This window comes from Adiantum capillus-veneris, chromosome 25, assembly GCF_014529385.1.
Source record: "Adiantum capillus-veneris isolate H3 chromosome 25, ASM1452938v2, whole genome shotgun sequence".
Taxonomy (NCBI): Eukaryota; Viridiplantae; Streptophyta; class Polypodiopsida; order Polypodiales; family Pteridaceae; genus Adiantum; species Adiantum capillus-veneris.
This window is the reverse complement of record NC_140955.1, coordinates 8,488,721-8,502,471: the sequence shown is the minus strand read 5'-3', so window position 1 is coordinate 8,502,471 and position 13,751 is coordinate 8,488,721. Positions and strand designations below refer to the sequence as shown.

Genomic DNA, 13,751 nt, shown 5'->3' with positions numbered 1-13,751 from the left:
CTTTGTAGAACTTTTAGAAATTGGGCGAAATCTGGGCTTCTTTGCCTTTTTCTTGTCCTTTCCGAACCTTTGCTTTTTGCTTCAATTTTTACCTTTTCTGTCTGCCTCGCTCGAGTCAGAAGAGCTAGAAGAACTGTAAGAAGAAGAAGAAGAAGAAGAAGAAGAAGAAGAAGAAGAAGAAGAAGAACTGGGTAATCCTTCAAATCGTACACGCTTCTTCTCCTTTCTTGCCTATGCAAAAGAAGATTGACGACCTAAATAACCTGGGAAGTCAGGCCCCTTCTTGTGCTTTTTCTCTTGCTTTTTGGATTTGTTGTTAGCGTCCAAAAGCCGGCTGATCTATGTCTGAACCACCTCTTGTAATTCTTACTTTGTAAACATCCTCGAGGAAGGAGGTTTCTTGATTGCCGGTTCGATGGGTGGTTTTGTGGCTTTCTGCCATTGGGTGTGCTCTTCTACTATGGATTGCTGAGACAAAAATTTTGCAAATTTCGGATCCTTCGCAATTTTAATCATTTGCTTTGTTGCCTCGTCAACCTGTTGTCGACGTTCCATCTCTTCAAGTTCGAACTGAGTAGGCCGAGGTGGGCCGTACTCTTCCTATATTTGATCATGAGAATCTTCTTCGTGATCTCCTCCCGCATTCGCAGATGCAGAAGAAGTCGACTGATTCTTGTTGGAATCCATAAGTGCCGCGAGAAAAGGATCGGATTTCTTGGTAGAAGAGAAATCGGCCGTGCTCTGATATTACTGTAACAAACTTGGACACCCCAAGTCAAGATTCTACCACGACACAACAGAGATTTACTTAAAAACAGTTCACAAAGATGACATGGCTCGGCGTAGTTCCTTGCCCAGAGGTATTGGCCCCAAAGATTGCTGCCCCTTTCGATATTAATCTGTGTTCAAAGTACAAGAGAGTAGGCAGGTGCTCACTCTCAGACTGTGCGTCCAGATGCTCTGAGTAATGAGTCCAAGCCCACCTATTTATTGGTACAACGGATGCCCAAAAGCAGAGCCCCAAAATCTTTTAACTCAAAAGCTTTATGCCCCAAAAGTAATTTTTTTAGAATCTTTCATCCAAAGCTGCTAAAAACAGCCAGCTTAATTTGCGCAATCCCGTACGGCTTGCCACGTCAGCAGCATAATTTGCTGCGCAAAATCCGGGCTGCTATGTCAGTATTCAGTCAGTGTGATTTCCGGCGGATATTCCGTTGTAGCATGTCGACGTATTCCTCAGAGTGTCCGGGGGCCTGCCACGTCACCGGTTTGTGACATACTTGCTATAAAGCACTTGAAGTGACTAGATGGTGTGGAAACATTAAACACTTAATATATGTTGACATGGCAGCTGTACGAACGTCCCAGATGTTGCGCCATAAATAGTGGAACTGTATGGACGGGCCTAGAAATCGCACAACACCCCTTTGGGTGCAATCTTTTGGTGTGGGATGCTTGTGGAGACTCAACTTTACATGCAGCCATGTGGGCTTTGTCGGGCATATTTTGGTGTGTAGAAGTAGTGGTAGAGCTCGTTGGCGGCTGTATCTTCTGTCAAGCAAGATAAAAGAAATATTGGAACAGGCGCCAGGGTTTTGGGGCTAGTGATCTGGGAGTGGAACTGTGCCACTCCTGTCTACACATCCAGTGCAGTGAGGAGCGCTGCCACCTTCACAGCAGCAGGAGGACAGGTTGATGTAGTCACCTCCTATGTCTACCTTGGCATCACATTCACCAGCCTACCAGGACCCTTCACTATGAGGCAGGCTGCTGCTGACAGGCTCACCCGAGGATATGCAGCTCTGGCCATGCTAGAGCGGAGATGCCACCAGGCACACTTTCAGGAACCCCGCACGAAGGGGTGGCTTTTCGACACCTTAGTCACCCCGGCCTTGATGTACTCGGCGGCAGTATGGGCACCAGGACTGACAACTGACCAGTGGACACAGCTTGAGAGGCCACAGGTATGTATGATCTCACGCTTGCTCCGCAGCAAGAAGACAGTGCCACATGACATTATTAGAGCCGAGCTCGCCACACCACCCATGGTGGTAGAGGCACTATTCCAGACAGTCTGCTTCATCCAGAGGATGAGAGAGCTACCTCCTGACAGACTTACTCGTAGAGCATTTGAGGCAGCTATACAGCTATCAGAGAGTGGGCATGAGAGAGCATGGTACTCACAGGTCAGAGCATGGTTTGAGGGACACGGTCTTGACATGGAGAGCCTACCACCTTTCCAGTACGACCCCCACTCACCATATGTTCACCTCTCTCGCAGTGAGAGGAACTTGGTACTGAGACAGTTGCTGTGGCAGCTATACACTAGGAGAGTCTGGGAGTCACCTGGCTTGGGGACGAGGATGTCAGATTACAGAGACGAGTTTCTCACCATATTGCCTGGGGGGTTCATACAGAGATCACGCTACATGGACACATATATGCCACATAGCTCACGGGTGGCGATTGGTCAGCTGAGAGTGGCTTCACACAGGTTAGAGATTGAGATCGGGAGACATACTGGTGTTCCCAGGGAGGAGCGCGTCTGCAGAGCCTGCACAGAGGAGGTGGAGAGTGAGGAGCACTTTGTATGTAGATGCAGAGCATACACTGAGATCATAGGCAGGTATGAGGCCATATTCAGAGGACAGCCCACTCTCCGAGAGATCATGGACTCTCGGGATCAGAGACAGCTCGGACGGTTCTTACTAGAGATACAGAGCCATCGGGACACACTACTACAGCCACACACAGCTACACAGACAGAGGGGAGACAGTCGCAGCTCACAGACTTCTTTCAGAGGATTACCGCCCCTCCCCCACCAGACACTCAGAGGGGAGTGACACTCCCACAGGCGGAGGTGAGCCGAGCTAGACGACGACCACGAGTCACAGGCTACAGGGGCGCGAGCTCCCACCACCGACAGATCGAGGAGATCCGAGCCCGGGAGCGCCGTGCCACTGAGGAGCGAGTGGCCCAGATGAGGGCCGACCCGACAGCTTTCATCCGGGCAGCCTTGGCACCAGACCCGCCCATGTACCACATCTTACATCCCCCCATTAGTACAGGATGGAGCTAGATAGCTTGATGCATTCTCATGATTGTACTACCTTGAGCATATAGACATGCATATACCCCTATAGATAGAGCTCCATCCCTCCTCAGATACCCCACTACCTACATTCAGTTCAGTTTTGTATCAGTTTTGTTTCATTTGTCTTTCCGATAGACGGATGACATACACACCATGTACATTTGATTTGTCTCATAGGCCGATTTCGGCCTGACATAGACGTTAAAAATCTTTCTTTCTTTCTTTCTTTCTTTCTCTCTCTCTCTCTCTCTCTCTCTCTCTCTCTCTCTCTCTCTCTCTCTCTCTCTCTCTCTCTCTTTTGTGAGTTGTTTTGAAGTGCTAAAATTTTGTTCGAGTCTATTGGCACGTGGTTCCTTCCCGTTATAGTGGTATCTAAGCTTCAATCATTTGCCCTCTTGACGAGCAAACCGGAACTCCCGGAATAGATAGAAGAAGATGGTGCTTCTTGATTCCACTAAGTATTTGTTGTTCCTCCTTGATGAACTTTGTGACATACTCTCGAGGCATCCTCAGTAGAACCTACCTATTGTGCAAAATTTCCAGCAGTTTATGAACTACATGTTGCCACCTATGTTGCCTCAGGCTTTTCCTCCTCCGGCACCAAAAAGTGCAAGGGCTTCTTCTCAACAAACTACATAGTCTCCTATTCCGACTAGGAGAGTCTTTCGAAATATGGTTGCACCATCAGATTTCTTCATAGTGCCACCTCCTTTGCCACCGCGTCCCCCACCGCCACCTGTGTTCAACAGCTGGAGCCCGTATGCCTACCCCTATTATCCCCCTCCGAACTTGCACCAAATAAGCCCAAAGACTTCAAGGATGGTGGATCTATGGTAAATTTTTTCACCTTTTCGGGAATGAAAGACCGGAAGAAAGCATCACAGTTCCTTCAACAGTTTGACAATATTTGTGCATTGGGGAAAGCTTCTGGCAGCGTAATTACTTCCGGCGAGGGATCAGACGGAAACACAGAGGCAACCTGGAATTTGCAACTCTGCAACACTTTATCAATTCAAAACAACTTGAATAACCGAACTGAAACAGAGAGTGAAAGGGGGGGGGGGGGGGGGGGGAGAGAGAAGATGTCGGAGGGGGATGCCCCCATACATAGTTGGTGGCCCTGAACTGCCATTGATAGTTCCCCGTTAATCAATGGAACTCTTCGTATACAAGGATCAGAGGGCCCAAATCCGAGAGTTGGTGCTTAGGCAAACATGTGCAATTTGCAGGTGATCTCTGTGTGCAAGTGGGGGAAGGGGGCTTTTATATCTCATGGGAGCCAACGAAAATAGAGGGAGGCTGCGAGAAAAGCAAGGCGCCCCCTCTTCTGGCCTCTTCCCCTCTTTTTATGAATCCCAGCCAAAAAGAAAATTTTAACGCAAATTTGGGATGCCAGCTTTTTAGCCTTAAAAATAACATTTCAAGAGAAACTCTTTTTTTAGAGAGAGAAGATCATGTCGAGTTCTAGAGAGAGAAAATCTGCAGTAGAGAGAGAAAATCAGAAATTCAGGTTTACACCCTCTCCCACATCTGTAGACCCGCTATTTGTTGAACTCTCAGACAAAATATCCATAGTCTTTTGGTACATAGCTCACATCCTCCTTGACTTGCAAAGAAAATTTTTGTTTTGCTCTACAGGTTTTGTTTGGACGCTCTAAAGCCCAGTAAGCTTTGAAAAGCCTCTACAGTACTAACCCCCCTCCCTTTTTATTTGTCAAAGCTCTTGTATGCATTACTTGTTTGAGATCACACCATGTTGTCCCTATTGCACATTATTTGTCCCTTCTTGCTTCTACCTCCTCCCATTCTACCTTGCACCTCACCCACACAGCAATCTTAAAATGGGGTCTTTTCTCAGCTTCCAAAACCCAACAACCCCCCCCCCCCCTGAAAAAAAAAAAAAAACACCCAACCCAATATCGCCAATCACATTCTTTGATGAACACCTTCGCCATTTAAAATTTTACCTTGCTAGCTCTTCTCCAACTTGTTTGTTGTAGGAGCCACCGAAGAATCGATAAAAATGGCAATAATAAAGCATCTTGTAATCAATGCCGGAAACTTGAAGAAACTAGTTAGGCAACTATACTGTTGTCCTTTATATTGATCTTTTTCAGCTTAAGAGAGACCTTTCAGTTGCTGTATGCTGAAGCGGTACCAATACTTTTGAGACAATTATTTTACTCCACAAAGAAATCACTAAATTGATAATTGTTTTGCAGATTGTCCACTTGATTAGGCATGGCCATACTACCTACTCGGAGGGTTCTCTCCGAACGAAGTTGGGAAACCATCCTTTTGATGTGATATTGTCTCCTCTTGGTATCAAGCAGGTTACAGTTTTTCACCATGATTTTCTGATGAGTTTTGTCTGACATACATATGATGATTAGAGATGGATGTTATAACAGGCCTCATCTTTGAGCGAGAAAATTTTCTGTCTTGGAGCTGAAGCTGTAAGTTTATCCAGTTTGCAAGTCAGTATTGTCCTGTTGATTTGACTATCGTTGATATTTCTTCAATTGTGCAGATTCTAACATCACCTTTGACACGTGCATTGCAAACCCTTCAAAATGCAGTAGATCTTACACAGGTCAATAACATTTGGATGCACAAGCATAACCTTCTTTTCAAAACCGTGCATCAGAAGTCACTTTTGTTTTATTTGCTATGCTTAACTACTTAGTTCTTTACTTGCTTAGTAATGTTCCTTAATCTGGATGGAAGAGATATAGAGAGAGGGAAAGAGGTGAAGGAGAGATAGATTGAGGAGACGATACCAGGGCCCCCTCCCTGGAATTTGCTTCTGTATTGCACAACTGATGTGTATGTACAGGAGATCTTAGCTACAAAATTCATGCTCGTGCAATGATACATTTGATGAAGATCAAACTCGAAGACACTTGACCTGGCTGTCGGCTCTTTGGTAATGTCCTACCCGATGGCTCTAAGCAACCACTCCTACATGATACTTCTTGGGCTGATTTGCAAGAGGGTCAAAGTGCCCAGATCCGGGTTCTACTAGGCTGAGAACAAAGAACTATGAGACTGATCTGATTGGTAAGGGGCCTGGTGCTACTTCGGACCTCTTTTAGCTCTCTGACTTATGGGGCTGAATTTGCAGATTTGGCTGCAAAAACACAGAGGCTATTGGCTCTTTGGGCAGCTCTTTTTGCGACCGTTTAGGTCGCCTAAGATAGGGTTGGCTATGTTGAGCAGGGCAATACACAGACACACTAATTACGCAGAGAGGGAAGCACGAAAAAAGACTACGCAGAGAAGACAGCACGCAAAGACGGGGTCCAATCTACACCCCCACATGAGTGGGCACGCCGCTCCACATGTGTTTACATTAGTTGAAATTGCTCAATAATAGAGGTACATACCACTTTGGATAAAAATAGGAGATGCTGTTTTAAACATAGAGTGTGCCTTAAGTAGATAGAGCTCGCGTACACTAAGCTCGTATGAAGGGTTTTATGAAATGTAAAGGTGGACTGCGCCCAACGTCAAAAAAGCTACGTATATCATGTACCGTCGTGGGAGGTGGCCAGTCTTGTACCACCTGGATCTTGGCTTGATCCATATTCACTTGGTTGTGAGAGACTATATGGCCAAGATAATGTATTTCCGTGAGAAAGAACTCACTTTTCTTTAAGTTTACATGCAACTCATGCTTCCGTGCTTCCTGAAACGCTATATGCAAGTGCTTCCAATGTTCCTCCTCTGTCTTCGAAAAGAGGAGTGTGTCATCAAAGAACACTCCTGTGAAAGCTCGGTGTGGGCTGAAAATTTGATTCATCATTCGATTGAACGTGGTAAGAGCATTGGTCAAGCGGAAAGGCATTACCAAAAACTTATGAGGTCCAAAGGTAGTGTGAAAGCAGTCTTATGGGACATCCTCATGGGTGATTGTATGTGGTGATGTCTGCTCTTTAAGTCTATGCGACTAAAGATGCTTTGCACCCTACAACATATCGAGAATATCATGAATCCGAGGGATCGAAGAACGATTCTTGATAGTGATCTTGTTTAAAGATCGGTAGTCTATGCACATTCGAAACGTGCCATCTTTCTTTTGCACCAGTAAAACTGGATAGTAGCAGGGCGAAGTACTTGGTCGTACTAGACCTTTCTCCAAAAGCTCGTTGACTTGCTTCAAAATTTCCTCTTGTTGAGCAAGACTTACCCTGTAAGCGGGTTGGTTAGGAGGAGAGCTACCTGGTACTAGATCAATGCGATGATCTTCTGGATGTTTCGGAGGTAGCCTATCTGGAAGAGTCTCCGTGAAAGAGTCCTTATATCTTTTAATAAATTCAAAACGTTTAATTTCCAAACTAGAGAGCTAACCCTTGTTAACTTTATCCATTTCCCGTGCGAAAATCAAGTAAGTAGAAACACACTTCTTTATTTCCTTTTTAATGGAGATATGGCTTACAATAGGGAATAGCCAATCCCTAGCATCAACAAAAATTTGAATGTTCTTGCCCTCATGCTAAAAAACGAGGGTCCTTGGTAGCGTATGGTAGTGTCATGGCATACCCAAGATGATATCACATCCCTCCATGGGTGCCATCAGAAATGATTCGTGGTCCTTGGTAGCGTATGATAGTGCAATGGCATACCCAAGATGATATCACATCCCTCCATGGGTGCCATCAAAAATGATTCGTGGTCCTTGTACTCACCAATCCGAAAAATTGAGCTGTCCTTGCACGGGAGTTGCATTGGTTGTCAACCTCTTGAATGCCAATCCGGAAGTTACCAGAGTTCCAAGCTGGGCCGGTGTGAGGCCCAAGCGTTCTACAGTATCCAATGAGATAAAGTTGTCCGTTGATCCAAGATCATAGAGGATCGGTTGGTTACTCACAGATCTTCAGCCCTTGAGAAGCTCTCGCTTCCCCTTTTCCGTTTCCATACTCCCTTGACCATCAGAAATAGACTTCGAGCTCGGTGGAGCAGGTTCCTTCTTTTTGTGTTCTTTCTCCGAAGATGCTTCTTCATGCCGTTGCTGTCGAACGGGCACAGTAAAAAATCTTTCTTACCACAGTAAAAAAATCTTCCTTGTACTTGGTTGGGTGTGAGATACTTGAGCCATTTTGTGGTACCCTCTGGCTTCTTAGGCTGATCCGGGTCCTCAAGGGGACGCTTTTACCTTGGTCGCCATGGTTATCGTAGACCGCTCTTTGCCTTGCATGTTACGTGCTTTGTTCTAGCCGCTTGGGGGTACCAGTGGAATGTAGATCCTTGGCAATGATCGCTGACTTTATTATGTGTTGAAGGGTATCATGGGGATACACCTTCATCCTCTTTCAAAGCGGTGGTTGAATTTCAACATCTTTTCCTCGTCGAAGATCTTCATGAAAAGCGTAACTTCAGAAGAACCAACCAATACTTGTCAACATAAGCCGTGACTTTCTCATGTTCCTTCTGGGCGAGCCAATCCTATTTCTTCTGGATATCCTTCTCCGAGTTGGGCGGAAGGAAATGTTCATAAAATTGAGCTCGTTGCTGTTGCACGCTCCCCCCCCCTGTTGCGCCATCACTGCCCCCCCCCCCCCCCCCCCCCCCCCCCCCCCCCCTCCCTCTCGCCCTTGCGCTGCCTCCAACCCCCGCGCTGCCTCCCTTGCCCTCTCGCTGTCCCCCTCGCCCAGCCCAGCCCGCCACCCTTGCCCTCTGCTGCCCGCCGCCCTCGCCCCTAGCTGCCCCCAAGCCCGTCCGCTGCCCCCCATTCCCTGGCCGTTTCTCCCCCCCCCCCGCAGCCTCTTGAACTCTCGCTCGCTGCTTTATCTGTTCCCCCCCCCCCCCCCTTGTCCTCATCGCTCCCGAAGGTCTTCTGCACACACCTGGCTCTGCAACACTTCTTCTTCGGACAAGTGCTCGGCGTTCTCGGTTGCAGATTTTCTTCATCGCTCGCTTCTTCGACTCAGCAGTAGACACAGATGGAGGCTCCAGCTCCGCCACTGAGGGACTCGCTTGAAGCCTCCTCGCCCGACCCCGTTGAGCCCACCATTCGACTTGCCCTTTCGCCGACAGAGCAAGCGAGCCTTGCCGCAGAGGTAGAACGCTTGCAGGCGACTTTTGTCATTTGCAAGGTTCTCGGTACCCGTCCTAGCAGAGGAGAGCTGCGAGACCTTCTCTAGGCCCGCCTTCTCGTAGAGGTGGGCAAGATCTTGGATGTCCAGATTCTCGGACGGGGGTACTACGAGATTGAGTTCGAGACTTCCGAGATGGCCTCCAAGGTCATAGCTATGAGTCCACTGGCCATCCGAGCATCACGCGCCCACTTTCAATAGTGGCGACATGGTTTTGACCCGACTTCGGATGTGCTAGTAGAGGAGGCAGACATCCCCATCTGAGTCTGCTTTCCGGGTTTACGGAGGGAGTACCTTCCACTTCTCTCCAGGATTGGCTCCGCTATTGGGACTGTCCTGGAGACACCTCGTACGGTAGCATTAGTAGCTGTCAAGGTGGCTGGCATCCCTTCAATTCGAGTTTTGGTCAGAGATACCCACACGCTCTTGAAGGTCATCCTTTTGCCTCGGGTGAGTGGGGGTTGGTTTAGACAGAGTGTGGAGTACTCGGGTCTCCCGAATCAGTGCTTCATTTGCAGACAGATGGGCCACCTAGCGAAGGCCTGTCCACGGAGGAGGCCACGACCTGCACCTCAGCCTCAGCCCCAGCCTGCCAAGGCTGGGCCTCAGCCCCCACAGCCAGCGGCACAGCGCACAGATTGAGAGCCACCCTTAGAGCCTGTGGCTCCAGCGGAGGAGGGGTGGCAGCAGGCCCGTGGCTGTCGACGCCAGGGGCCACAGCGACAGCCTAGCACTGAGAGTGGCCCTCAGGTGCCTACTTAGCATTAGTGGGTTCCTACGGGGAACCGCTTTGGTCCTCTTGAGCAGGAGGAGCCCCCTACGCCAGCCTCCACCTCTGCTTCACCCTCACCAGCCGCCCCACCTTCAGATTTCCCCTCCTCCTCCTCATCCCCTCCCCCGCCCACTCCCCACCTCGCCCCCCTGTCTCTGTCGCCCCACCCCGCTTCTCTTCTCCCCCCCCCCCCCCCAGCTCCTTCTCCCCCTTCTCCTGCTTCAGTACCACACTCGACTCAGGAGACTGGTCCCTCGCCGGCGGCTAGGAGATCTCTTGGCAGCGCCTTTGCCACGAGTCGCCTAGCGAGAGAGGGTCAGCCCTTCTTGCGGCCCCCTCTGCAGATTCAGACATCTTCCCTTGCAGCTATCCCTCGTGGTCTGACGAGCATTGACCTTCGACGCCGCTGGGATTTCTTCGATTACGGGTTCACTCGCTTTCTCGGCGATTCCGCAGCAGACCACGAGGCAGCTTGCTTCAGGGTCCACGCTTTGTTCCTCGCCGCTAGGGGGACAGAGGCCTTGGACTCAGCAGTTGGTTTCTCCTTCCCCCTTTGTGGTAGGACCGAGACAGAGTGGTCCCTCGACTCAGTGGTGGGATGGTTGCATACGCAGGTTCTCAAGTTCTCTCACCACATGGGAGAACTTGGAGTTACAGATTTGCTGCAGACTTTGTGGCCACTGGCCAAGTTTGCGGTGACACCCCCAGACTCAGCAGGATGTAGGCACATTGTGGTGTACTTTTTTGCTGATACGCAGTGTTTGCCTTGCTATGTATACATTCATGAGGACTCCTGGACAGAGGAGGTTGCTTTACGCACGGCTCGCTCTGCTTGGGCTTGGGCCAGGCACTCACTGCAGTCTCGCCTATCTAGAGGACGCTCGGATGCGGATTACTCCCCATCCAAGCCAACCTCGAAGATAGCCCGTCTTGCTGCTGCGGCAGCATCTGTTCTCTCTCGATCCCCATGAGGATCGTCTCGTGGAACGTGCAGGGACTAGGTGGGCCCCAATTTCAGCGACAGCGGGGCCGATTGCGTCAGGAGCTTCAGCGTTGCCTTGTGGGAGGAGAGATTGATCTCCTTATGCTTCAGGAGCACCATTTGTCTGAGAGCCGCATTCGGCGATGTGGTTAGATTTTGCGTGGACGTTATGATACCTTTTGGTCAGCTGCTTTTGGACCTGGAGGCATCCAGGGTGGGGTATGTATGACTATTGCGGACTCATTGCAGCAGGCCATTGTGGGCAGAGAGATTATTGTGCCAGGCAGGGCTCAGTGGATTACTATGCAGGTTCAGGGTGGCCTTGTGGGCTTCCTGAACATCTATGCGCCCAATGTGACGAGTGCTCGTGCAGAGTTTTGGTCACAGATTGTTGAGTCTTTGCCACAGGTTGACCAGTGGTGTGTAGGAGGGGACTTCAACATGTTGGAGGACCCTTCTGACAGGATCGGAGGCAGCCATGCTACTGTGCATGGAGTCGAGTTAGCAGCTTGGGAGAGGTTGTGTATGACTTTGAGGGTCTCAAGATACATGGCAGCATTCTGGCTTTGTGAGGCCTCCAGAGAGTCTTGCCTTCTCTAGATCGGACCGCACAGTGGGACGAGTGAATCTATCGCGGATAGATCGCTTCTACACTAGTGACCACTTCAGTGACTTGGGGGGATCAGTGGGCATCCTGGCAGGGACATCCTTCTCGGACCATGCACCAGTGATCCTCACAGTGGCAGACAGGCAGAGGAGTGGGAGCACGATGCTTCGCATCCCAGAGCGGGTCTTGTACTCAACACTCAGAGAGAGGGTAGAGGCTCTCTGGACAGAGGGCATGGACAGCCAGGCTCTACCTGCAGACAGAGTGGCCTTAGGCCTAGCTCAGCTTAGCCACTTTTTTCTCCAGGAGTCTCTGGCTCGGGTTGCAGGGAGAGAGGAGGAGCAGCGTCTCAGATGAGGCATTGCTACACTACAGAGGATGTAGGAGCAGCATCCAGACAGTCCATGGTTGGAGGAGCAGTTACAGCAGGCTCGACAGGAGCTTGCTTGCACAGAGGAGAGGCGCCATGAGTTTGCCTTTCACCGACAGGCATCTGAGTGGACTCAGGTGGGTGACAGAGTGAAAGGTGCTTTTTTTGAGATAGTGGGACCTCGACACTCGCATGCCAAGGTCAATCAGTTGAGGAGACCCGATGGGTCAGTTGTTTGTGAGCCCGAGGATATGCGTGCAGTTGCTACTGACTTTTACCGTGAGTTACTGTCGGTTGAGCCCCAGTCAGCCCCAGTCAGAGAGACAGGATGCATGCAGGGAGCAGGTTTGGGCACAGATGCCTTGTCTTGTGACTGAGGAGATGCGCCAGAGGCTTGAGATACCTCTTTAGCTTGAGGAGCTGCACACGGCTCTTAGGGCCCTCCCTCGTGGTAGCTGTCCAGGTGAGGATAGGCTGACTCCCAGCTTCTTCTTGGAGTACTGGGACCTGCTTGGCCCAGATCTTTGTAGTGCCTTTCAGTACATTCTGCACACAAGAGTGATGTCGGATAGCATGAGTGAGGGCCCGATTTACCTCATTCCAAAGGAGGGTGGCTCCTTGGATGAGATTCGACAGTGGCGCCCCATCACCATCCTCAACTCAGCCTACAAAATTCTTGCCAAGGCTCTGAGTTTGAGGATTCAGCCACTTTTGGAGAGCCTTATACATGGGACTCAGACAGGTTTTGTCAAGGAACGCAGTATCCTTGACAACATCTTCACTTTCTGGGAGGCTTCTGCCTTGGCACGACTCCGTGGGGAGGACCTTGTGATTTTTCTTCTCGATTTTGAGAAGGCATACGACAGAGTTGACTGGGACTTTCTAGAGGGCACGCTACGCAGGATGGGCTTCTCAGATGCTTGGATCAGAGGGGTGTCAGCTTTGTACAGACAGGCTCACAGTCAAGTGCTTTTGGCAGGAGGTAGAGGCGAGCGCTTCATGCTCACACGATCGGTCAGGCAGGGTTGTCCTCTTGCCCCTTTTCTCTTTCTGTTCTATGTGGAGGCGATGAGCAGATTTTTGGTGTCAGAGCAGGTTGGTCTGAGGGGCTTAGCACTCCCTATACGGGGAGATGAGCTTCTGGACGCTGAGTTTGCCGATGACTCAGCCTTGTACTTAGAGGGCCAGGAGGCCAATTTACACAGATGTGAGCAGGCTTTGGAGACCTTCTGCTGTGCATCGGGCGCACTGATCAACTGGAGAAAGACAGTGGCTTTCTCCGTTGGAAGTGCTTCTGTGCCAGATTGGATGCCAGGAGAGGGTTTCAGGTGGATTCCTCCAGGGACTGTAGTTCGGTACGTGGGTTGTGAGGTTGGTTTGGACTTGTCCCTCGAGCAGCAAATTGCTTCTCTTCTCCTGTCCATCAGGAGAAAGCTGTTACATTGGAGCTCAGCACGTCTTTCGCTGGCTGGTAGAGTAGTAGTTGCCAACTAGGTGTTGTTGGCGACTATGTGGTACATCACTTCTTGCTGGATCTTCTCGAGTTCTTGTATCAGCCAGGTAGAGAGGTTGATCAGGAACTTCCTTTGGTCAGGTCGCGACACTCAGATTGCCCGAGCCAAGGTGGCTTGGTCGGTCATCACACTTCCTTGTTCTCAGGGAGGGCTTGGGATCATTGATCCAGCACAGCAGAGCAGAGCCCTTCTTGGGAAGTTCGTCGTCAGAGGACTTCTTCCAGACGAGGAGCCATGGAAGGAGTTCTTGCTGCAGAGGCTTCGTGCCAGGGTGCCTCAGTCAGGAGGCCCTTGGCAACCTTCGACCAGATGGATC

The 13,751-nt window shown here is 49.9% G+C and overlaps 1 protein-coding gene across 2 annotated transcripts in view; it reads left to right on the top strand.

The window, feature by feature from the left end:
* LOC147424389 (uncharacterized) overlaps positions 1 to 13,751 on the top strand; it is a 130,859-nt gene that overhangs the window by 62,359 nt on the left and 54,749 nt on the right. For both annotated transcript variants that reach the window (XM_086499512.1, XM_086499513.1), the window contains exons 4-6: positions 5,318 to 5,428; positions 5,507 to 5,551; positions 5,626 to 5,688. In XM_086499512.1, the coding sequence (XP_086355638.1) occupies positions 5,318 to 5,428; positions 5,507 to 5,551; positions 5,626 to 5,688 (219 nt within the window). The remainder of the gene's footprint in view (positions 1 to 5,317; positions 5,429 to 5,506; positions 5,552 to 5,625; positions 5,689 to 13,751) is intronic.